At 40.5% G+C, this 27,160-nt stretch overlaps 1 protein-coding gene and 1 long non-coding RNA gene across 2 annotated transcripts; one reads left to right on the top strand and one right to left on the bottom strand.

Moving 5' to 3' along the window:
* Positions 1-12,014: 12,014 nt before the first annotated feature.
* plek (pleckstrin) lies at positions 12,015-26,778 on the top strand. The gene is made up of 9 exons (XM_080448974.1): positions 12,015-12,144; positions 13,869-14,024; positions 15,470-15,651; positions 16,838-16,929; positions 21,554-21,738; positions 22,580-22,684; positions 23,181-23,264; positions 24,282-24,354; positions 25,366-26,778. Exons 1-9 carry the CDS (start codon positions 12,103-12,105, stop codon positions 25,503-25,505), a joined length of 1,059 nt encoding a protein of 352 aa, XP_080305100.1. The 5' UTR covers positions 12,015-12,102; the 3' UTR covers positions 25,506-26,778.
* LOC308100075 lies at positions 19,026-19,833 on the bottom strand. The gene is made up of 3 exons (XR_013934403.1): positions 19,770-19,833; positions 19,326-19,415; positions 19,026-19,131 (listed from the first exon to the last, which is right to left on the bottom strand). It is a non-coding gene; the product is annotated as an uncharacterized lncRNA (long non-coding RNA).
* Positions 26,779-27,160: the final 382 nt, after the last annotated feature.

Consider the following 27,160-nt stretch of genomic DNA (forward strand, 5'->3'; position numbering starts at 1 on the left):
GCCAACCCCCTCTGTTGGCCTGTAGAGCGAGGAGGAGACATGTCTCCTCCTCAGAAACAATCACCGGCAGATTCTTTTCACCCGGAGAGAGTATACTAGCGCGTGCAGAGGTTCATTCGGGCCAAGCCGCTGGCACTGCATGCTGCCGGGAAGCGAACACATGTATGTACGCCACTGTGGTGGTAGATGGAAGAGTGTTTCACCTCTATTATGACCCCATCACTGATTTCAGAATGTTAATCCACAGGATGCACAAATGGATACGAAAACCGAACCCTTTGGGTTGTTGTCAAACTGGGCAGCACATGAAAGTGTGTATGGTTCACAGGATTGCGAACAGTGAGGTACCCAAGTATCTAGTCGACTATTTTGTGAAGGTCAGGGACACCCATAGGTTTAACACCAGAGGGAGCGCTACAGACTTTGTACCATGCCAGTTTAACAGCTGTCATGTGGAATGGGCTTCCTAAAAGTCTTAAATCCATGGTCTCAAAGGACAATTTTAAATCTTCACACAGAAGATGGCTGAATGATAGCAGGACCTCGTCACAGGACGTCATCACAGAGCAGAATGCGCAATCTGCGCATGCCCGGGGTAGAACGAACCCGGAAGTGCCCTTCACTCTGTTGTTGTGTTTGGGAGTTAGATAGGCATAATGCTGCTATTATAGGCATAATAGGCATAATGCTGCTATTGTATACAAATAAAAGACGAACAGATCCAACTTCCGACAAATCATTTTTATTGAGTAAACAAGATATTACAAACTACATAATTTAATCTACTTTCATTAAACCCGGTGAAGACCATTTCTTTTATGAATGTAGATTTGACCAGAGCTGCTGCGGGTAATAGCGCCCTCTATAGGCTCACCCCTCCACTGCGCGCGCATATCCTCTCATGTTTACAAACAGGAAACCTGTCTATATACATAATATGCTTGTTCTTTCCCTGGGAAACTCCAAAATTTAAAAATTTCAGGAAATGAAAAAAAGTGGAGTTAGGAGGTTTTTTTCATCATTGATAAGAACAGCTGAATGGACCGCCAAGCTCACAATGAGGCTGGAAGTCAAAAGGGGGTGGAGCCTGGAGTCAGCAAAACCAGCTAACTGGTTTAGCAGAAGTTTTGTCAGAAGCGCTTTTTAATGCTTTTCATTGGTTCAATATGTTTTTTTACCAACACAGACGTAAAGGGTGTTCAATGGCCCTGATTTATGGAAAAAAAATGCAAAAGCGTCAAAATGGAGTTAGCTGGTTCCTGCCGGACAGCAACGATATATAGTTGTTGTGCCGGTGGGGTAACAGAAACCCTAAGGAGCTTATACGAGAACCTCACTGTTTACATTACATACAATTTGAAGGTATTCATATTAAAAACTAAAAAACAAACGAAAAGACAAAAAAAGAAATAAAAGCAGATGATAAAACAAGACAGGATAACAAAACATATAAGTACATACTGAGCAGAAAAGACAAAAAACATTGTTTTTGTTTTTGTTTTTGTTTTTTTCCTTGGACAATGCAAAGACATAATGATACTATACTCATGTGAAAAATGAAAATGAAAAGAGGTTTTAGAATAGGCCTATCCATAACGTGACAATATTATGGATGTCTATCCTCTAATTACCCACTTGGGTATTCAATGTATGTATTAGACTACTTTTGTAGGTAGGTAGGGAGGGTGTGGTAGCCACTAGATGGAAATGGGCATTCCATAACATGGGCATTCCCCTGGTGGAGGGTCAAAAAGGGTGGGTCACTAATACAATTGACCTGAGGAAGGCCAAAATTGTTTGGCTGAAACGTTCCTATGATGTACTGCCACTTTTTCTACAGTAAAAAACATCTTTTGGAACTAAGCTGTTGTGCGTTTTTTTTTCCGTTTTTTTAACACAGACACGTGCGTGTGTGTGACTGTGTTTGTGCGTGCGTGCGTTCGTGCGTGTGTGTATTTACATGCATGTTGGGGGCAGTGAAGACTTCCTGTTTCATAAGTTTCATCATGCTTTCAGTGCCTCTCTCCCTAAAGCCTAGTGAAGTACATCTCTTCTTTCTACTGGCACCATGTACCTCAGCAGACTGCACACTCTAGCTCCCTTATCAGAAGACCAAGACACACAGGGCTAGTTTCAAATTTCGAAAAGAAATTGTGAAAAATGTGGAATGTTTTTATTTTTTTCATTTTATTTCCCAACACCACGTATCTTCTCTTATGTTCTATGCCAGTGGTCCTCCAAGTTCGGCTCCGGAAACCTCCCAGGGGTCCTTGAGGGGGTTCCCCAGCTAAATGAGTTAATATAGCATCAAAATCGGTTTAACCACTTTAACGTTATTTTATACTTAGGATATTTGAAAATAGGCCATCTACAAGAGCTTGTAGATCTGCTATTTTCAAATGTCAACATCACAAATCTTCTCCTATGGGGGTCCCTGGCACAAAATCTTTTCAATCTTTTCCGTGGCCAATATGGGGGGTTCCTTGATGTGAAACTGTTTGGGAATCAATGCTGCATTTGGTTTGCCCATGTAGCCTAAGTTGTTTTCCAATCAAATGTCATGGAGAGCCGCGCGGTCTGCATAGTGACAGCTAATGAACGTCGGTCATCCAAGACGCATCAATAAACCCATCAACATCCTCCGCCATGGATGTTTATCAGCATGAAAGCAAATGAATCACATGGAAGTATTATGGTCTACATTCTGTCTCTGCCTTTGAAAAGGTGACATTGTCGTGGAGGACTGTCGTGGAGGGCATCTCTGTGATCTATGTTTATAAGCATGAGATCATCATCATTGCAAGGTGACTTCTTTTTCTTTCTTTTTTTTTCTCACAAGGTGACTTTTAAATGACATTTCCATTTTCATAAAATCTGTAGGAATACCAAACGGGCAGAGTGGGTTATCGATCATCATAATATGCATTTGTCCACACGTTGTACACTAACCACTTGAACCCGCACCATCCATATTCTGGGGGGGGAACATCAGCCAAAGAAACAGCAGAGCTTGTAGATCGGCTATTTTTGGCAAAGAGATTTGGCGTAGACCAGGGGTCTTCAACAGGGGGTCCTCAGAGATACTTTAGGGTGGCCGCCAAATCTTTGTGTGATAGGAACTTTATTCATGTTTTTTAACATTAACCACTTGAACTCTCGCATCCCTATTCTGAGGAGAACATTATCCGAAAAATAGCAGATCTACATACAAGCTCACAACGCGTTGCAGTTGTGAGCTTGTAGATTGTCTATTTTCTGCGAAGAGGTTTGGTGTACAGGAAAAAAAAAGAGCAGACCAAGTACAGAGCCATAGGTCAAGTTTACAAAGTATTGAGGGTTTAAGTGGTTAGATGTATGATATGAAAACACACATTTAACATGAATCCAATATGTAGTGGTGGGGGAGGGGGGGTCCCTGCTTCCTCTCTTTCTCAGCTAAGGGGTCCTTGGCCTGAAAAACATTGAAGACCCCTAGTGTAGACCAAAAAAAAAGCGGTCTAAGCACAGAGCCGGTTTACTATGTCTAGAGGGTTTAAGTGGCTATTGGCTAAAGGCTTCATTGGTTTCAATTGGATCACAAGTTCTTACAACGTTGCACTGGTAGAACCCTGACACTCATGCCTGCTGTAGCTCTTCCCTAGAGATGTCTGTTTTATGCTCCATGGGCTTAGCCTGACACTCAGCCTGAATTAGCATTTCCTTTCACTCCATTAGTTGTGTTATCATTGAATCGCAGCAAAGACATGTTTTTTAATGGCCATATACGTGGTAGCGATAGGCCTGTTATAACAAAATCGCCCGATCACAATTATTTGATACAATCGCAATAATTGGCATAATGGTCAATCACTTCTATGTTGAAAAATGTTCATACATTTTTTTAACATTTTCAAAAAAATATTTTTGGGAGAGCCCGCTGATCCAACCAGCTTCCCACTTGGCGCATCGCGCACTCGGGTCCTCTGCGATAAGCACGCCAGGTTTGAAGTCGGTCTGGCCTATATGGGCATTCCCATATATGGGCATATCTGTCAGATCGGCGGTTCTGGACAACTAGATCTCCATATATATACACATATATATATGGGCATATTGTTTGGACCGGCAGTTCTTAACAACCACCGATGAACTAACTCCCTTGGACCTCGGAGAAGCACGCGCCAAGTCGATCGGTTCTCGAGTTACGTGAATTACAGACACACAAGACGTACAGAGACCATTTACCATTTATAGTATAGGATTATGTGGTCAAATTGGACTTGTTGGTCTCTTGGCCAGAGCTTCATTGTAGAAGAGACATCGATATCAATCATTTCCACCTGGTTAACCACAGAAGCCTGGTTAACCCTTGCATCCCCATACAGGGCATGTCATAATAGGGGAAAATAGATTGGCTATTTTCGGGCGAAGAGATTTGGCATAGGAGGAAAATTAAGGAGGGGGGCAAGTACATGACTCCAGGGGGACCCCAGTCAACCAAGTATATAGGGATTACGTTGTTATATAAAGGAGGAAAACAATGATAGATTTTCAATCTGACAGATACTGGTCATTAGTGTCATCTCATCTTTCTTGTTCATATATCTTGTCCCTTGAAGAACACTAGTTTTAACACATTTTTTGCTCATTTGTCATAATAATAAAATAAATAGTAATCATTAATCATAATCACTTTGTTCTGTCCGGTTATTTGTTTTTGTACAAATGGGAGCTGCAGCCTAGCACCAGCCACCACAGTACAGTGCAGACCACCCTTCACCTATTTCAGCTTTCATCGTTTCCGTGTGTTTGTAGGACCCTCTAGTGGTGTGTTTGCAACATTACACACATGCAGACATGGGGAAAGGACACGTTAGACCCACATCAACTGCTTTATACTCAAGTTATATTAACTATAATACATTGTTGACCTGAGTACCCAGGGCTCTATCCTTGTCAACCTCCCTTTTCCACTCTACACCAAAGCTCGTCACTGAAAATCTACAAGCTCACTGCTTGTAGATCTGCTACTATCACAGATAATTGGCCTATTAAGACAGGACCAGAACAGGGATCCAAGTGATTAAAAGTACACAAGTGTCATTATGTTTTGAATAAGAACAATTGATCAAAGTGGACTGGCATGTATTATTCATCGGGCGGCAAACATACTGAAAAATTAATTGGCTCAAATCTCCAAAGCACTCTTGTTCCACACAGAATAGATCTTGTAGTGCAGGGGTCTTCAACAGGGGGTCCGGGACCCGTAGGGAGTCTGGGACCCCTAGGGGGTCCTCAGAGTTAATACAGGGGGGCCACCAAATCTTTGTGTGATAAAAACTTTATTTTACATTAACACTTGAACCCTAGTAGTCCATGAGCCAGAGCCCCAAAATTGAGCAATTATTATCGAAAGAGTGGGCAAAACCAAACCTATATTAAATTGTTCAGAGGGTCAATACGAGTAAATAAATGTATGATAACCTCACCACAGGAGCAGCTTTTTCATGGTTATCACACATTTTGTCATTTTCCCCATACGTACATGACAGGTGAAAAAATGACAAAATTTAAAAAAGAGTTATCATAATGAAACTTCCTGAGTTGATTACTTACATGAAGACAATGATTTATCGTATTACAAGTTTTCTGAAATTGTATATTTAAATATGCAAATTAGGCATTAGGAAAATATGCCCACATTTGCATAACTTTCCAGAATCAACATTGGAACATTGGACAAAGCCAGAGTCAACATACTTATTTCATTTTGTTAAGATGTTGGAGTCAAAGGTTTTTAACGAGGGAATATTCAATATCTGGCTCAATTTTGGGGCTCTGGCTCATGGACTAAATGCCTAATTTGCATATTTAAATATACAATTTCAGAAAACTTGTAATACGATAAATCATTGTCTTCATGTAAGTAATCAACTCAGGAAGTTTCATTATGATAACTCTTTTTTAAATTTTGTCATTTTTTCACCTGTCATGTACGTATGGGGAAAATGACAAAATGTGTGATAACCATGAAAAAGCTGCTCCTGTGGTGAGGTTATCATACATTTATTTACTCGTATTGACCCTCTGAACAATTTAATATAGGTTTGGTTTTGCCCACTCTTTCGATAATAATTGCTCAATTTTGGGGCTCTGGCTCATGGACTCATCCCTTTTATGAGGGGAATATTTGCCAAAAATGGCAGATCTACAAGCTCGTTGTGAGCTTGTAGATCGGCTATTTTGGGCAAAGAGGTTTGGTGTTGGGGAGAGGAAAAAGAGCAGGCCAAGTTCAAGTTTTCTAAGTATTGAGGGTTTAAGTGGTTAACTGTCTGAAAATACACATTAATCCAACACAACGCAACACAGGTCTATGAAGCTATGAAAAAGTTTAATCTGCAACACAATTTAAACAATACGTAGTGGGGGTCCCTGCTTCATCCATCTCAACTAGGGGTCCATGGGCTGAAAAACGTTGAAGACCCCTGTTGTAGTGCATCGTCCCTCTCAGCTAAGTTACCTCCAAATGTCCTCTTTCAGCCTCAGTTAACTCAGCTAACCCTTTTATTGTTTCCCTTCTTCAGGTCTGGTCCCAGTTTGGAGCACATTTTTAATTCAATATAGTTTTTCAATCCACAGCCCTGTCTATCTCAACCACCTGTTCATTCCGGCACACGACACACAAGCCTCCTTCTGTGGCAACAATACACCACACCTACAATTGTTGCCTTCTGTGGCAACAATACACCACACCTACTTTTGATACATTAAATGTATCAAAAGAAAAGAAAGAGTCCGCACTAAAGGTTTAAGGCGCCAGCAACTAGGAAGATGTGCATAACACTACCATTTGTTTGCACAATAAATGGAAACATAGAAATAAATTGTGGCTGGCCCTGCGGTCAAGTTTAGAACTACACAAAATAGCAAGCTAGTGTGCAGGAAAATGTTTATTGATTGCTTGGCAACAGTCCAGTCCCAGTCGCGGAACTATTTGTGTTGGCAGAGCCGACCAACGATAAAATAAACAAACAAATCATAATCTGTTGCTGCTTATTATACAGTGAACCAATAAATGGTGCTTGTAGAAGTGTTGCATAAAATCAATATCACACTTGAGATTGTGCTGTTGTACTGTATACACAATCAGCACGGCTGATATACAGTACAGCAGCCTCCGACCGAACAGCACTCATGTGATTATTATTGTCGATTTGTATGTATTTATTATTATTATTATTATTTAATTTCATCTTTATTTATACAGGGAAAGCCAGTTGAGGGCAAGCTCTCTTTTTCAGCGATGCCCTGATTACAGGAACAACAACAAACTCAATTATATATACACAATTTATAAAAGACGACAGATATGACATAGTCCATAGGACACAAGTACAGACATATGTCAGTGTTATTCAGTTATTCAGTTCTATGAGTAAAACCCATTAAGACCTGAGGCCAATTCTACAAATGCCCTCTAAATCAGTATTTCTCACACTTTCCAGATTTTTCAAAGATGTTCAAGAATAGCAGATGTACAAGCTTGCAGAGCTGTGAGCTTGTACATCTATTATTTTTGAGCCAATGCAAAACATTTAAATGACACAGAAGCTTTCCCCGTTTTAATGGATTATACCATACCGTACATACACTGATGTACGGCCCATTTATTGAGCATAATACTGAAATGCAGTATTCCCTAGATGAGTCTTAACAGTAGGAATATTTAAAACCAAGTCATCTTGTGTGCACGGGTATTGGTGCTTTCAAACTCTAAGTAAACTGGTGAGATAATCAGGCAGTTTATTAATCAAGGCTTTGTTGATAAACGCTTAATATTGCTTATAATATCCAGAATCCTTGACATTATAACACCGACTGTCTCTGTATCTGGTGAGAAAGTCAAGAAAACAACCTGCATTTTTCTTCCCACGCACACCCCTCATGTAGCAGCGCACACACACACACACACACACACGCTAGAATTAGAACATGTGCATGTGTATGGCGTGGGAAATAAACTAAATCAATATGCTCTCAAGAGGGGTGTGTGCGGTCATGCAATACAGAGTACAAACTACAACGTGTGAAAACCACTTCCTGTTTCAGTTTAAGAGCTTCAGTGACTTTTTGGGCACAGCACGAGCACGTGCCACATACTGCAGGGACAGACCTAGTCATTTGAGTTTGGGTAGTATTACTGTAGGGCAGGGGTTTTCAACTGATTATGAACCAGGGACCACCAACCTGACTAAGAACCTGGGGACCACTGATCTATTCCTATTCCAAGGTTACCCTAACGGTGCGTTTTAACAGCGGGCGATCAGGATAGTATTTTCCGGAAGTGCATTATATGTCTATGAGAGCCGGCGACTACTGGCGATAGGGCGAAGTGGGCGGGGGGGCGATGAAAGATGGATTTTCTTTATCTTTTGGACGATGTCGCCGGCGATCGCCCGAGAGTCGCCCGCTGTTAAAACGTACTGTCAGTCTGTTCTCTTAACCTTCTATAATATAAACTCCTGTTAACTGATATACTGATGAGCATACTCTGGCACATTTCCTAATAATGATGACTCAAGTTCTCAACCAGACAATCCAGTACACTTTCCCTTCTTGAGATTCTAACTCCCTTTTCTGTGGAACTTATTGACCTCCGACTTCCAAGTAACTGACGACATTGACGACATGACACGTCAATGATTGACGTGTCATCATTTAGTGCACTGTTTCTCAACTAATCTTCACTTTCCTACTGTAACTGCCCCTCGGCCTTGTAAGTTTGATAATGATGAGACAGTGGAGTTTCAAGCAGATGCTGGTTTATTTTCTCCGTAGCACCGTGAAAACTATTGAAAAATGACAAAATATACATGGCCGTCAAGTCACAAAATACAATAGTCATTAAACTGTAGTGAACCTGCACTATGAGTGACGTTGACAATGACGCGTGTCAATCACAGGCTGATAGAACGCACCTGATTGTGACTGACAGACGCTGATCAATCACGGCTGGACATGATTGTGTTGAGTGTGACGGGACACTATAAAACTGTGAACTCAATAGAGACAGGTTGTGTCTGGAGAGCGGAGCTCGTTCAAGTTTAAAGGCGAAGCCAGCGTAGCTTCTGTCTTGCACTCACAGCGGGGGGTGGTTGCTGCTCGCATGCCGGTTAGGGCTGCCGGCAGTGAAGATAGATAGGAGGGCTAGGGACAGGTTGCTGTGCTGGGCAGGGCGAGATATTAGTATAGCGGTGACGAAATAGGAGTGCTTCATCCCGCTCTCCAGTTGTGCGAGTGGTCTTCTAAAGCCAACGGAGGCTGCTCACGGCGTTGGACGGGCAGACGCAACTCACACAAAACTGTCAATCAAAGTCTGCTGACCCAGCGCCAAAGCCCAGACCCGTTGGGGGGTCTCCTATCCTTGGAAAGTTAAGTAGTAGTTTTAGAGTTTCTAGTAAATGTGTTGATTATGTCTAGGTGTTTATGAATTCATGCTCGAGCTGTTTTAAATGGGACAATCTTTAGTTATCTGCTGATTTAATGAATTGTAATGAGATTTGCCTATGTTATGGTTACCTATTAGCCCCTTTCGGGACCCTGTTTACCTTTTTTGTATTTGGGAAGGCGGTATACCAGGGTCCCTTGTTGGTTAGAACATGCTCTCTCGTACCGGCGGCTACCACTGTCTGGTCTCGGGCCTACAGCTCGTCGCTTAGAAGTTGCAGAGATTTCTCAAAGGTACCAACAAGAGCAATACTAACACGCGAGAAAGCGGGGATCGGCGATGCCGTTTAACATTTTTAATAATTTAGTAAACCTTAAGCTCCTTTCTCACACTCTGCTCCACTGCCCATGTTCCGCCTCCCCGCGGTGACTGACAAGCTGCGCGTTCTACGTTACTGCCTCTGATTGGCGAGCTCCTACATGCTTGCATGACAATCACAACGCCGGGAGGCGGGACATGGGAAGTGGAGCTGCAGGAGCAGAGTGTGAGAAAGGAGCTTAAGGTTTACTAAATTATTAAAAATGTTAAACGGCATCGCCGATCCCCGCTTTTTGATGCCGCTTTCTCGCGTGTTAGTATTGCTCTTGTTGGTACCTTTGAGAAATCTCTGCAACTTCTAAGCGACGAGCTGTAGGCCCGAGACCAGACAGTGGTAGCCGCCGGTACGAGAGAGCGTGTTCTAACCAACAAGGGACCCTGGTATACCGCCTTCCCAAATACAAAAAAGGTAAACAGGGTCCCGAAAGGGGCTAGGTTACCTATCAGTATTTTATTGTTTCTGCTTTAGTATAGTTAAATAAAGTGTCCTATTAATGTCCATTGGAAGTTCTGCCTCCGTTATTAATGCTTACAGTAGAAATATTCTGTGGGCGGACTCTTTACATTTCTCATACCTGAGACGAGGTTTATTACACATTAAACAAACAGTAGCCCAAAATAAGCTTAAACTTGACAACAAACAAATAATATACTTCTTAAATGGGGCAAATAAGTCGTCTTAGGACAATAAAACATTAGACATGAAATTAACCTTTGTAAACAAAGCCTATGCCTTAAGAAGACATAATACATCTGATGCATTCATCCTGGTTGGCATTGAAGTGGTTACATTAAAGCAACAAAAAACGACCTTTTAAGCTTAGACTAAACACACTCTCTTGGTACTAAATATTCAGCTTACAAACCTCATTCCGCCTTCCAAGGGGTGTTAAAACATGAATTAGAACTTATTTATTCTCCAACAAAAGTTTGTTTGGAACTACCTGTCGCCATCTTGGTTTTATAGAAACTCTCGCGAGATTTCCACAACGTGACTATGTAGTGACTGAATGTACAAAAGAAATGGGGAAACATTGCCACCCATGGACCTTTTTTTGTGAACCACACGTACACAAAACTCAAAACGTATCAATAAAACACAACCCATCATGGCATCACAAAGGTAGATCAACAACTATCAATCAATAAAGATGAACAACTATAACTGTATAGCAAGTATCGAAAACCCTTTGGTTGGTGGTCATTTACACCTACATTACTAAATGCATAGTCAGGGACCACATGCACTACCTTCACGGACCACCAGTTGACAACCCTGTAAAAGAACTAAGAATTGTGGCAGACCTGTAGTTTTCTGGAAGTTATTCCAGGTATAATATATGTATACCGTATAGCATTAGGGGTACCTATTGTCAGAGTACTTAGTGCAGTACCCAGTATGGGCACTTGGAGGCCAGTCAATGACCTCAACATCAGAATTATGATGTAATTTTGATGAGCGAGCGAGCGAGCGCGGACACACACACACACACACACACACACACACACACACACACACACACACACACACACACACACACACACACACACACACACACACACACACACACACACACACACACACACACACACACACACACACACACACTTTATAGAAGGATGCCCTGTAGCTAATAGATGGAGAACAAGTTATGAGTCATAAGTTTTGACTTAAGTATTTGAGTTGAGTAACAGCTTTCAGTAGAAGTAAACCTTCCCAGTCTGCTGCCAACTTCTCCTACTACTGTAACATCATCAGTACTGCATGGCTGCTCTTGACCTTTTCCTTGGTTGCAATACACTGATGACTCAAGACACTACTGATTTTATACCGTAACTGACCTTGTTCCACCCATTTGCTGTTCTGACATATCAGATGAAATCATGATTTATTTTATTTATAAATTTATTTTGGCTTTTTAACCCTTTTTCTCGTTATGCCAATTAATTCCTCCCCACACACATTTCTGTGTTGTCACTGCTGTTGTATCCTACTGACTCACCTGCCAGTGAGGAGCCCCCACCAGGAGGACGACAACAAGTGAACTGCATACTGTACAAAAATGTTTTGCGTACAGTAAGGTATTTGCTCACACAAACCAGGCCAACTAAATATAAGTGCAGAATGAGTGATAGCCAACATGTATTTATACTGCAGACAAGAGGAAGCTGGGCTCAACCGCCCACATTGTGTCATATCATACCCCCACAGCACAACAGCAACTTCCCCTTAAACCACTGCATGTGTGTTTGCTGTATGTACCCGCTTGTGTTACAGTATCCAGACGACCTGAACCATGGAACCAAAACAGATCAAAGAGGGATACTTAGTCAAAAAGGTAAGACAAATAAGTGTATAATTATTATATCCGATCTTGGGTCACTAATATAAGGACTCTCTGACCTTTCCTGGAGGTGCTTGGGCTTGCCAGTGAACAATACGGATGTGGTCTCATGCTCAAACTGATCAAAAATGTATTTTAACAGGATGACAGTTCTTCAGAGCTGGATGCTAGGGTCTTGGGTATACGGTTGACTGAATCAACAGCAGGTTGATCAGTTTGCGCTCTTGCTTTGCCCTTAATTGCCAATACACTACCGTATATATCAATGTGTCTTTTTGACGACTTAACTAAGTGAACCGTGAACCTTCTAACTTATTTCACAGGTTGTGGTTTTGTTTCCGTACGTTTTAAGTCATGGAATTGGTTCTGGGTTACAGTAGTGATTCATAAGTAAGTAAGTACAGTACAGTAGGTTACAATGGTTACAGTAAGTCAGTTAGTAAGTAAGTACAGTACAGTACAGTAGGTTACACTGGGTTGCACTTTTTGTCAATAAGAGCAAAAAAAAAAAGAAGCTTTTTGAGACTGATTCCAGGTTGAAACCATACTGTGTGCATCACACTATGTATGTTACACTAAACCAGCAGTTCTCAAACTTTTTCGTGTCAAGGACCCCCAAATTGATATATATTTGGCTGCAGACCCCCATCTGCCATTGTAGATCTGCTATTTTCATTCGTTTGGGTCCAGGGCAAACGTCTAATTTATCTTTTGGGTCTTGAGCTAAAACGTTTGGGAACCACAACCATAAAGTAATGATAAAATAAATGTAGATAAAGAAGATAATCCAAACAGAGAGCAAAAAAGAGTGGTGGATTCAGAGAGTGGGTGGATGAAGGGGAAACTATTACAGGTTGGATACCCAGATCATATGGGAGGGGGATGACCTCATCAGCGAGGGATGACACATTGTTACTGTCGGTGGAAACCTCATACGTATGTCCAAAACTGTTACTTTTCAGGATTAAATTTTTTTTTAATTGCATAACAAAATAGCATATAAGCTCATGCGACACATTTTGAGCTTGTAGATCTTCTATTTTTGCTACATTTGTGTGACACTGTAGTATGATAAAGAAGGGGATTCATTTATGGGAGGGGGGAGGCAAAACTTGATTGAGTCCAAGTGAAATGGAGAGAGAGAGAGAGAGAGAATGGAACAAAAGACAGTAGCTCACAAACAGCAGATGTACAAGCTCGCAGCACGGCACAAAGTGACACATTGTGAGCTTGTCGATCTGCTATTTTTTAACAGCCAACATATAAATGGATAAAGTGGTTAAAATGATTGTGACGTTACTTTTTACTTCAATATAAATATTTGAAAACTTGAGTTACTGGATACTTTGTAGATTTTGATTATTATTAACAAAAACATACATTAACCACTTCAGCCCTATGTATACTTAGGCTATACATTTTAATATATAGTCTGGGTACTATAACACACGTGGATACATACAGTATAACGCAAACACACATGCAGTGGTTTAAGGGGAAGTTGCTGTTGTGCTGTGGGGGTATGAGTACTTTTACTTTCAGTACATTTTGATGCGAATACTTTCGTGCTTTTACTCAAGTACATTTTGAACACCAGACTTTTATTTGTAACAGAGTATTTCTACATGAGTGGTATTGGTACTTTTACTTAAGTACACAATGTGAGTACTTTTTCCATCACTTTCTGTTAACCATCTGTGCGATTAATCCCCCCTCAGGGTACAGTGCTGAACTCCTGGAAAGCCGTGTGGGTGGTGCTCTCAGAAGATGGGGTGGAATTCTTTAAAAAGAAGACCGACAACTCTCCCAAAGGAATGATCCCACTGAAGGGTGCAACCCTCACCAGTCCATGCCAAGCTTTCGGCAAGCGAACGGTAAGAAAAAATTCTCAATGGTTTATGTGGATGATGCGTATTTGTGGAAGCCAAGGACAGGGAAATCTGAATAGAGTAGATACAGTACCGCAGGGGTCATCAAGCAGGGGGTCCGGGACCCTTAGGAGGTCCTCAGAGTTACTACAGGGGGCCGCCAGATCTTTGTGTGATAGTTTTTTCTTTTTGTATTGCATTAACCACTTGAACCCTACAGCATCCCTAATCTGAGGAGAACTTTAGCCAAAAATAGCAGATCTACAAGCTCACAACGCCTCACGGCATGAGGCGTTGTGAGCTTGTAGATCTGCTATTTTCAGTAAAGAGGTTTGGTGTAAAGGGAAAGAAGAACAGACCAAGTGCAAAGTGAAAGGTCAAGTTCACTGAGTATTGACAACACAACTATAGATTGATCAAGCAATCTATGAAACCTATGAAAAAGTTTAATCTGCAACACAATTTTATACAATATGTAGTGGGGGGGTCCCTGTTTCATCTTTCTCTCAGCTAAGGGGTCCTTGGCCTGAAAAACAATGAAGACCCCTGCTGTATTGTATGGCAGAACGCATTGACAGTAAAATACAGTTGCATGTAAATCCTTTACTTTTCTCAAACGAGGAGAAGAATTCACATTTCTTGGTTTGTTTTTCATCATATCTTTGTGAAACCTCAAGGCAAACCCTAAATAAGGCGACTTATAAAACATCTGCTTTTGCAATACCATCAGATGTTACATCCTACTAGGATGGGGATTGTAAATTTTCTTTTATCGATTTCGATCCTCTTATCGATCCTGCTTATCATTCCAATTCCTTATCGACCCTTTTCTACTGTTGGTACCGGTTGTACGAATTGGTACTTGGTATCTGGGGCACTCTATCACTTTTATTTAATTTCCACAGACAATCAAAGGTAGAGCATGTTGTCCACTGATGCGCAACATTGAAGCGATATGAACATGCAATAGCCGTCAAGCTTAACAAAGCAATGTTGTTATTTCCAGTGGTGGAAAAAGTATTATTCACATTTTTTACTTAGTAAAAGTTTGTAGAAATACTCTGTTACAATTAAAAGTCCGGAATTCACAATTTACTTGAGTAAAAGTACAACAGTATTGGTATCAAAAGTAAAAGTACTCATTATGCAGAAAGTCGTGAGTCGTCAGAAGTTGTGAGCTTGTTGATCGGCTATTTTCAAATGGCTGAAATGTATATAGGGCTGAAGTGGGCAATATATGTTTCGTAATAATAAGCAGAATGTACAAAGTAACTAGTAAACAAAGTTTTCAAATAATTGCAGTGGAGTAAAAGTACATTATTTGCCTCTGAGATGTGGTGGAGTAGAAGTAAAAGTACAGAAAATCGGAAAGACTCCAGTAAAGTAAAAAATACCTCAAAATTGTACTGAAGTACATTACTTAAGTTACTTTCCACCACTGGTTATTTCAGATGGTGTTCAAAATAACCACGGAGAAGAAACAGGATCATTTCTTCCAAGCCACGCACGTGGAAGAGAGAGAGTCCTGGGTCAAAGACGTCAAGCGGGCGTTGACCTGCCTGGCGGGGGGCAAGAAGTTTGCCAGGAAGTCCACGAGGCGCTCCATCCGTCTGCCTGACACAGTCAACCTGAGGTACTGTAGGTTCTGTCAAATGTTCCTTGGCTGAGGAAGCAATATATCATTTTTTTACTTGTTGTTTTTTCTTAAATGAACGCCCTACTCGATCATACTACAGCGTATTATACAGCCATTTTTTTATTTGAATCCTGAAAAGTAACAGTTTTGGACATGAGGTTTCCACTGAACAGAGACGATAAAGCGTTGGACAGAAACCTCGTATCTCCATATTTCAACTTTTTCTGTTTTTCCGTAAATTAATGCCCTTCTTCATTATACAAGAGTGTCGCACAAAAGTAGTTGTCACGTTCTGAGCTTGTAGATCTGCAATTTTCACTATTTTGAAACATAATAATAAAAACTGAACGGTTTTGGACATACAAGGTTTCCACCTGACAGCAACAATATACTGTATAATACAGATGAATGAAGTGTGGCTACTTTAAAAGTGCCTCATAATAAACTGCCAGTTATGCAAGTCTCTAAAAGTTGCAACGTACGCTCACGCTAATTATCAGATTTATTAATTTATAATTTATATAGTAGTATATCATATTCATGTTTAGGCAGGTGCTGGATCCTTAGTTCGATAAATGTGTATTCCAAAATAAAATAAAAAAACCAGCACAGAGTGTGGTAAAATGCACAATAATTATTACCACTCTCGTCTTGATTTGTACATGATGTGTTTTGTCAGGACAGCCAAACTTTCATCCAATGTGTAAATGTCACCGTGGATTTATTGTTTATTATGGATCCCCATTAGCTGCCGCCTTAACGACAGCTCGTCTTCCTGGGGTCCAGACATTAATATTCATTAATCACAATATAAACATATTGAAAACAACAGAAAAACCAACAGGAATACAGCGTATTTAAAATGGCACTGTCAATCCGTTATGTAAGTTAAGAATAATGTATAAAAAGTTATAATATAGAATGTTTAAGTTTCCTTTTAAAACAAACTTTTCCTTTGATGCTACGCACATCGCCTGGAATACGATTCCGGTGTGCAATTGACCTACAAAATACATAGCCCTCTTCATTGAATTAGACTTAGGCAGAGGTAAAGTTATCAATCCACCTCCAGCCCCACGAGTGGAATATGTATGAGTATCAGGGCAGTAAGTTATCTTATTATTAAAAATGTAGGAGTTTGAGTGATAATGACTGGAGTTTGAGTGCTGCTTTTCTTCCTCAGCGAGCTGTACCTACTGATGAAAGACCAGGATAACGGAGTTAAAGAACTAAAACTGGAGAAGGAGAAGAAAGTCTACAATCACTGTTTCACTGGTACTACACACACTGCGCAAAAAACAAGGTTTCCGGTTATGAAAACAGATGAAAATTAGATGTAAATTCAGTGAAAATTCCTGTATTTACATGAGCTAAACCACTCGGAAAACTCAAAGTTTTCTGAGTCAGTAAAGACTGGTATCGTACCAAATTAAGTATGCGTGACCCCCTGCTGGGGCTGCTGCCAGAAAATCACACCTTCAGCCCTAACCTGGATTTCCACAATTTGGGAGGGGGGAGATCTCCCCCCTCCTCCCTATCTAGAGTAATGCTACTGAGCATGTGCAATAAGCCACCTATGATTGGCTGTGACCTATACTAGGTGGGCAATCATCCCTCCCTTATTTTGGGGGTCACATTGTGAGGGGGGGGGGGGGGATGGGGGCTCACAAGGTGACCCCCCTCCTAGGGATCTAGGGGGGTGGTGCCCCCCCTTATTTTATTTATATATATATATATATATATATATATATATATATATATATATATATATATATTTATTTATTTATTTATTTAGTTATATACACACACACACACACACACACACACACACACACACATATATACATACATGATTCTGAAAACAAATAGGCAACAATCTCAGTCAGGTAAATTGTGTTTATTGATAAATAAATAAACAGTATACAGTATACTTTGGCTATTCAAAAATAGCAGATCTACAAGCTCATAGTGTGGTACTGAGTGCAGCGCTGTGAGAATGCCCGACTTGCGGTTGGAGTTAGAACAGAGGCCTTGATAGGGTACAACCAAAAAGGTGTATTTATTTTGATTGTTCACCGACAATACAAACAATACATGAACACAGGAAGCTCGCCACACAGGTGACATGGTGGTGTCCAGCTCTCATCCTACCACCCTCTGCCCTTCTAACTTGGTCCAGCCCAATTACTCTGGCCACAGGCACAACTTACAGGGACATGTTAAGCTTTCAATAATCACCCAGCATTCCCTATATTGCACTACTCAAACATATTGCTCTCTTATCACACTCATACCCATTACACATTGCACTTGCCCTTCATGATTATAATTCAATAAATACTTAAAATCATTGTGCAAAATTCAACTGTGCAAAACCTCAGTAACAGAGGACCTCAGAACAGAGAGCTGTTACATTTCCTCTCTCCTCTCTCCAAGCTCTTCAATCCTCATGGTGCTGGCCAGGCTATGGGAGAATCTCAGTCACAACAGTCCTCTCCTCTCCAAGTTCTTCAATCTTCTGGACTTGAACAGGACACTCTCACACTTTCCCCCTCTCAGGCTATGGGAGGAGGAATGCATATAAATACACATATATTACCCCTCTCCTCAAGACCATGGGGACACTCGCACCTCCCCCCCCCCCCCTCTCTCCAAGCTCCTCAATCAACATGGGCTTGGTAGAGGCTCTGGGAAACATCTTCACACTTGGTTGTAGTTCTCGTTCACTTTAGTTCATAGAGTCAATGTCCATTAAAATAATATTAGGCACGTGCTGCTGGTGAGCGGGGGAACCAGGCTAACTGCCCACTCATCTGTCCTGCTGACATCCAGTAGGCCTATGTGCAATTTGCTCAGATGTGCTCACCCATTGTTCAATGTCATAATTGTGTGGCGATAAAAGCAGCCTGGGCTCTGTGGAGTGGTGGCTCCCCACCCTGGTCTCCTCAGCTCCTTCTCGACACTGCTCTCGACACACGGACTCTCTCCCCATGTGCTGGTCTTTGGCTGCCCGACGAGAGGATTCTTTCTCCATGGGCTGGTCTCTGGCTGCCCATGTCTGGAGTGGACCACAGACCTCCACATCTCGGCACGCTCCTCCAGCCTTCCCTCTGGCTTCGCTGCTGCCATGGCCCCTGGTCAGCTGATGAGCCCACTCTGTCCTCTGGCACCTCCGGCTTGTCTCCCTCCTCTGAACTTCTTAGCATGGCCTTTCTCCATCAGTCTCCAGACATGCAGTCCTGGTGGTCATCAACTGTAAAACATAGAATAGCAATTAAATTATGTATTAAATTACCATTAGTACAGGAACACAGAATGTAAAACAAAAAACATCTTACAAACAGTTCCATATAACTTACCCTCAATCTTCTCTGTCGGCTCTTCATTGAGGCATTCATCTTTTTCTTCTGGTCATTATTCTCTGGCTGGTCCAGGCGATGGCTTCTTTTCAGAGACTCAAGTGAGTCCTGCAAGCAGCTAAAATACAAGGAAAATACAATTAGGATCTATTTAGTTGTTTATCTACACAAACAACACAATTCCACATCTACACTGCTCTAAAAGAGAACTTACATGTGACTGCAATTTTAACTGGCCCCTGTAAAAGTCTACGCTGGTGGAAGATGTACTTATATATTTTACTTAAGTAAAAGTAGCATATATTTTCTTACCCGTTATAACGACACGGTCTACGTCAGGGAAAGCAATGCCGACCTGATCCAACATGGGTCATCGCTGCAAGATTATGTGGAGAATTGATACTGAAAATAGAAAAGCAGCATGTTAGTTGATTCCAGAGCAGACACACTGCCACCAGTTGCAGAGTGCAGACTGCAGCCACCCCCATTTGGAACTCACACCTCCACCCCCGTCCTGTTCAAAGCCTATATCAAACCCCACCTTCCCCCTCCCCCTAATTCAAATCTCCCTTAGTCTTAGCTTAATGTTTTCTTTTTAGCCTTTTTAAGAATTTCTCTCCTGATAAAGTTGTTTGTTTTGTTTTGTTTTGTTGTAAAGCGACTTTGGGTACTAAGAAAAGCGCTATATAAATGTTATGCATTGTTATTATTTAGCTGGGGTAAATTACACAGTGATACAAACAAACAATTCATTACCTTTCTTGTGAATCAAGTCTCAGGGCATTGTTTTCAGAGTTGTGTAAACGGCTCACAGTCTCCTGCAAACAGAATGATTCACAAAGTTAGTTGGGACTATAAAAGCATAAAGGCCTTCTCTCCTTGGGTGGACACACACAGCATGCATGAATCAGTGGAATTCTCAGTCCTTAGTTCTGAAGTAGCCTAAAAACTAAGTAAAACCCAAAGGAAATGTATGTATTAACTCAAAGATAACAAAGGGGAAACTGTAAACTTAATACATGTAACAGAGGATTTTTTCTTTCAAAAAACAAATAATCTGACAACTCTGCAGACATGTAATTGATAAATGCAAATTCAGTTAGTTTGCAAAAACAAACAAATTTCACGACATAAAGTGTTCCAGGTTTCCTGCTACAGTAATCCATGGCATATAATATTATGCTCTTGTGATACTAGTGCAATACAATATAATGTATCCTACTAACAATTTATAAATACGTCATGTAGGCTTGAAGCTTACCTTAATTCAAGTATGTTGAGTCAGTCAGCTAGTCAAGTCAAGTCAACTGATTTTCATCTGGCTGCAGTGGATGGCAGTTAAGATTTCAAAAATGTGATAACCTGATTGGCCAAACTGAGAAGGAAAGTCATTGGTTGTGAATGGCTGTGCTGTAGAGAGACACTGCAGCATTCACATGATAATTAGCAACTTTGGTCAAAGCTGTCTGGAATGGGAAATGTTGTTATACTTTATAACATCTCAGAGGCAACTATTGCACTTTTTACTACAATGTAATGAATTAAAAACTTTAGTTAAGATACTTAGATTTAGATTAAGAGTATACATAAAAAAACATAGATTAACAAATTAAGCCCTACATTATACAAAGCATTGCAATGTGATTTTTTTCAAAAGACCATAGTTAAGATTTAGACAAGTTAAATTACTTTTTAGATTTAGATTATTTAAAAAACATAGATTAACAAAGATATTGAAAAAAATATATATTGTTTTGTTCCATTTTTGCAACGTAAACCTGCCAAACCTGTGTTTTATTGCTGATTAAGCTCATTTGGGGAGAGAGAGAGAGAGAGAGAGAGAGAGAGACTCTTTATATGGCAACATTCCAACAGCAATACACATCTTCATGTTCATTAAAGACAAAACTAAGTGAACCCAAAAAAAAGAGGACCCAGCACAGCGAAGGAACCCAAAGTCAACACTCTGCACCAATGTTTTAAACCTGAAAATCTCTTGCTTGATAAAACACCCTCTTCCTGTTAACCTGTCCTCATCACCCCTCATCCCGACATCTACATTACTATTGTATTCTTGGGAACAGATATGGGAAATGTTCTTATTCACTTAGATTATACAAAAAAAAAGATTAACAAATTAAGCCCTTAACAAAAATATTTTTGCTTTGGCAATGGGGAGAGGGAGAGGGAGAGAGAGACCCCCTCTTTAAACAAAGAGTGAATTTGGATGTCAAAGGAAATGGCCAGTCTCCTGCTGGGTCTTTGTCTGGCAGAGGAACGGTAAATCACTGATTTCCAAATGTATATAGACAAATTTCACAGTAAACATTTTCAACTGTAAATTTCCAATGACATACAAAAACACCAGCAAACTGCGGGTTTACTGAGCAACTGCAATTGCCAGAATTTGCCCATTAATGCCTCTTTTCATGCAGTGACACCACTTCTCCCTTTTCTATTCAAAGCACTTGTTTGTGGTCAAAATCATTTACAAATCACTTCTCTTCCCCCCCCCCCCCCTCCCCACCTTGCACACACAGGTGCCACAGTGGTGGAGTGGCTGATTTCGAAGGGGAAAGCGAGGAACAAGCCAGAGGCCCTCATGTTGGCTACAGGCCTCATGAACGAGGGCTTCCTCCTGCCGGCGGGGGACCTGTCCAAGCAAGGAGCAGAGGGAGGAGCAGAGTCTGTCCTATTAGATGAGCCAGATGCTCTTTACTTCTTTGTAAGCATGAGCTGAAATCTATTACCAATAACATCTATCAACCGGAAACGTAATTTAACGACACATGAAGTCTCTGCAATTCATCACAGGGAATGTAACTTCAAATCATGACATAGAGGGATGTGTACCACTAACATTTATCACAGGGTACATCCTTTTAACAATGTAAAATTAGTGTACCACTGACGTTTATGAGGGAATGTAACTTCATCACACAAAATGAGTATATACAGTACCACTAACTTTTATTACAGGGATAAACAATTGTACATTGTATGTAAAGTATGTACGTATGTATGTACGACAATGTGAAAAAACCCAGGAGGGCCCTGTTCAGACTGACCCAAATCCAGTCCCAAAATCTGATTAGTGGCCTATCCAGATTGTTTAAATTTTTTTCCCCCAATCATTTATTCTTGGAATTTTCCGGTTTACATTTAGACAACAGACTACAACAACAGACTACAACAACAGACTACAACAGACTCAGACCTACATACAAAACAGTGTACGTACAGAAAATCATAAGCGTAAGACAGAGAACAAAAGCAATAAAACAAAAGGTAAAAATAAAAAAGATCAAGTGGTAAAGCTTCAGAAGTACTGTAGGGGAGTATAGATCGCTTTTAAGCAGTCTGAACAGAAAAGGGAAACCCACATGGAAAGAAGTTTTGCTAATCAGATTTGAATCACATGCCTTAGCCTTGTTCAGACTCCAAAGAAAACAATCCGACTCCAATCTGGGTAGGAAATCAGATCAGAGTTGGGCTGCAAGTCTGAACAGCTACCTGTAGGGCCTATAAGTGCAGAAGGTCACATGGCTGTCTATCTGGTGTCACAGGCGGACAGTGGGTTTTTCTGCGAGGGTTACTCCAGTGACGAGGACGTGCTTCTGAAGGAGGAGTTCAGAGGAAACATCGTAAAACAGGGCTGTTTACTCAAACAGGTGAGACAGAGCAAAACCACCGTCAAACTATCGTTCTATGAAGTTGGATTTCTGTCTCACACTTCTAGCGACACGTCAAAGTGTGTAAGAATGGAAGGGAAGCTTTAGCCATGTTCAACCTCTTTTAACCCATTTAAACCTGTGGCCGATTCTACAAATGCCTTCTAAATCAGTAGTTCTCACACTTTCAAGATTTTTCAGAAATGTTCAAAAATGGCAGATGTACAATCTCACAGTGTGGCACAAAGTGACGTGCTGTCAGCTTGTATGTCTGCTATTCTAAAATTACACGTATCCTTTCCCGTTTTTTACTGAGTTGACAGCTGTGCACGCTTACACAAGAGTTAAACTATTTGGTTTCGGTTCCTCAACCTTTGTAGCAGCAATAACAACACATGTCGACAGCGCCAAATTTGAGGTCATAAGTCATAACCCTTCCACAAACCATGGCCTGAAAATGCTAAAATATAACAAACTGCTATCTGGCACCTCACAGGGACATAAGAGGAAGAACTGGAAGGTGCGGAAGTTCATACTGAGAGATGACCCCGCGTACATGCATTATTATGATCCTGCAAAGGTAAAAATACATGTCTTTGCAAATGCTGGAAATATGCTGTTTCGCAATTAAATATGCTGTATGCAATGAAATGTTCTGTATGCTATGAGATATACTGTATGCAATGACATGTCTTTGCTGTCGGGTGGAAACCTCCAAATATGTCCAAAACAGTTAGTTTTCAGGATTCAAATTCAAAAATAGCAAAAGCTCAAAGCTCAAAACATGTATGCTTCGCGTCGCGTTTTCGAGCTTGTAGATCTGCTACTTTTGATACTTTTGTGTGACGCTATAGTATGATCAAGTAGGTCGTTAATTTATTAAAAAAAATCACACAAAGGTAAAATATGGAGATAAGAGGTTTCTGCCCGACAGCAACGACATGCTGTATGCAATAAAATATGCTGTATTTTAAATTTGCTCGGGTGGCGCAGTGGTAAAGTCACTGCCCACCACCACGAAGGTTCTGAGCCCGAATCCACCGTGGTGCATCCGGCTTTGTCGAGCGTCTACACGAACACAATTGGCCCGTGTTCGGGGGAGGGAAGCCGGGCGGGGAGGGTGATATCGGTGATTGCATGTACTCCTATGGGCTGGGGCGGCACCTGTCAGTGGGGAGTGTTGGGCGGGAGGAGTAGGACGAAGGCTCTACGTCCTCCTGGTGGGGGCTCCTGACTGGCAGGTGAGTCAGTGAGGAGTAGTCAGTAGGATACAACAGCAGTGACAACACCCAAATGTGTGTGTGGAGGAATTAATTGGCATAACGACTAAATTGGGGAGAAAAAGGGGTAAAAAGAAATTGGCTACTCTAAATTTTAGGGGGGGGGGAAGGGGAAAAATGCTGTATTTAATGAAATATACTGTATCTGATGAAATGTGCTGTATGCAATTAAATGTGCTGTATGCAATGACATACTGTATGCAATGAAATATGTTACTGTATATGCAATGTCTGAAAGAGATGGCTTCAGTACATTTCCTCTTTCTCTCTCTCCCACACTTTCTTTCTCTCTCAAACCTCTCTCTCTCTGGTCTCAGGGTGAGGAGTACCCTCTGGGCTCCATCCATCTCCGTGGCTCTGTGATCACAGCAGTGGAGTTTGTTCCAGATGGTGAGTGATTCTGTTGCTACGAGATACTGCACATACCCAGCTACCATGTCCTCCCACTGTGACAGACAGACCGTGACCAGGAAATACTATAGCCTACAGTATGACAAGTGGTTCATATCAGATCCCTAAACGTCTTGGTAAAACTGTAAAAGGGATATTTCACTTTCAAACATGTTTTAACGTCTACTCAGGTTTTTGTGAGCACCCCAGACTGTTTTTAATTTGCTTGATTCAGTATATAGTTATTTAATATAAATGTTATCAGACACGACCCCTTCCTATATAAACCCATTGTAACTTTAAACTTAGATTCATTGAAAACACCTGTCCATGGTTCTGGGGACTGATATTGTCATTCTAATGCATGGGGAGACCATGTTTTTTCAATTACTTTTTCATTTTTTTCTCCATAGTTTTATAGAAAATTTAATAAATATATATAATAAAATAAACGAAAAAAAATATTGAAAAAACACGGCCCCCTCACAAATAAGGACAATATCAGTCACCAGAACCAAGGACGGCTTTCAATTAATCTAACATGGTTAAAATGGAGCTTGAAGTTACAATGGGTTTATATAAGAAGGGGGCATGTCTGATAAAATATCAAATATCTAAACTGAATCAAGCAACTTAAAAACTGTCTGGGGTGTTCACAAAAGCCATGTTAAAATTACCCAAACATGTTTGAGAGTGAAATATCCCTTTAAGGTCAGTTCTATAATGCATTATAAGCAAATTGCATAACAACTTGTAAAAGACACTTTATAACTGACTAAGATATGGTAGTTATATGTTGTTCCACTGAGCTAATAATGCATCCAGAACATATAATACTTCATAAACGTTGTTATAAGTTGTTAGGCATAATTATAAACATTCATAAAGAGTGTTACAAAGCCTTATACAGTAAGTGCAGTATAACGCATTATAAATACGATTATAATGCATCCAACCTTTAAGTAAAGTGTAACCAACGTCTTCAACGCAGTCCCTTTTATCTGTTCCCAGCTAAGAAGTACGACGTCGATGGCAATCTCTTCGAGATCATAACCTCAGATGAGAGACACTACTTCGTCCAGGCCGCAACAACCGAGGAGAGGAAGCAGTGGATCCAGGCGATACAGGCTGTGTCGAAAAGCGGGAAGTAGCTCACATGCAGTGAGATGCCAGCCATATAATGTTGTGCGGTACGCACAAACAAAACGGCTCGATTAAATGTAGGGCAACAGATAAGGGGAAACTTTTGATATTTTCATATCGTCGCTGTCGGGTGGAAACCTCATTCTGTCCAAAACAAAACAAAAATTGTCATATTGAGACACGTTTTGAGTTTGCAGATCGGCTATTTTTACTACTTTTGTGTGACACTGTGGTAAGACAAAGTAGGGCATTAATTTATGAAAAAACAGATACGAGTTTTCTGCCCGACAGCAACGATATAGTCCATAATTATGTAAACACTAGCAGTTTATTTATTTCATATACTTATATATGAAAATCACTTAATGTTTTTGAAAAGTTTTTGAAAAGGTGACCCTCTACATGTAGCAGAATAGAAGTGCACAGTGACATCACCAGTGGAGGAGGCTGATAGATGTACACTGTATTGACAGTAAGAGGTCAAATACTGGCCTATCAATGAACATACAGTAGTAAATGTCTAGTCTAGCATTTAAAATCAGATATATTTGCAATGCTCTGGAAGCCTCTCTGCTGTAAAAAAAAAAAAAAAAAAAAAGGAGAAGATGAAATTAAATGCATATTTATGACATAAGTGTGCTTATATTTGTTTATAGGGAGTTTAGGTGAGTTAACCAGGCTGGACTCCTGACCTCACAAAACTGCTCAACTGAATGTTGGGGGCGGGGCAGATTTACCTGTTCAAAGACCCTTTTCCAGAATTTATAAAACAATGTATTTTTCTAGATTATTTAATGCTATTATTATGTTAATTATTAAGTACATATTTTCCCCTTTCACATCTTTTTGAGCATTTAAAATTATCTGTTGCCCTGCCTTTAAAGTTGATGTACATTACATGAACATTTAATAAACTTTCACTTTTTCACTTCAAAGTGGGTGAAGTTAACTGTAGAATATTTTGTTTAATAATAAACTTTTGAGTGATAATTTTTCTCCAATTAATCCGTTCATGAAACAAACGATCAAAAAAAATGCCCTACTTCATCATGCAAGGCAAAACTACTTTCACTATTTAAAAATATTTACAAAATAATAATAAAAAAGGGAAAGGTTTCAACACGACAGCAACGATATGAGCAACAGTGCTACAGACAGTACGAGGCAGGAAGCGTGTGAAGAGAAGTTAAGCAACGTGGCTTTCATTATGTCCTCCATATTCATCAGTTTTTGCTATTAAACATAATCATTGAAGCACACGCGTATCCACAGTTCCTGTGACTAAACTAGAATCATATCCTGGCTTTGACTTCTGCTGTCACTTTGTGGGTTTTTCACAGTGTTTCCATTTGTGTCTGCATTTAATACTGACACTCATGTTTGTCTAAAATGAGCATGGACTGCAGAGGTGTCGATATTTACCAGTGACAGTCGGGTGGAAGGAAATCTTGTCTCCAAAACTGTCACACAAGCTGCTATCTATATACTTTTCTATAAAAATAGAAGATCTACAAGCTCGCAACGCGTTGTGAGCTTGTACTGTAGATCGTCTATTTTCTGCCACTTTTGTGTGACACGAGTATAAGGCATTAATTTACAAAAAAAAAAAAAACATAAAAAGTTGAAACACAGTATGGATATAGGAGGTTTCTGCCCGACAGCA

The sequence above is a fragment of the Gymnoscopelus braueri genome (genome assembly GCF_963280865.1).
Source record: "Gymnoscopelus braueri genome assembly, chromosome: 14".
Taxonomy (NCBI): domain Eukaryota; kingdom Metazoa; phylum Chordata; class Actinopteri; order Myctophiformes; family Myctophidae; genus Gymnoscopelus; species Gymnoscopelus braueri.

Bases quoted from the DNA above. Each gene is read 5' to 3' on its own strand.
- plek (XM_080448974.1), top strand. From the start codon at position 12,103: ATGGAACCAAAACAGATCAAAGAGGGATACTTAGTCAAAAAG. The intron at 12,145-13,868 runs GTAAGACAAATA...ATCCCCCCTCAG, and splicing joins AGGGATACTTAGTCAAAAAG to GGTACAGTGCTGAACTCCTG. The intron at 14,025-15,469 runs GTAAGAAAAAAT...TGGTTATTTCAG, and splicing joins AAGCTTTCGGCAAGCGAACG to ATGGTGTTCAAAATAACCAC.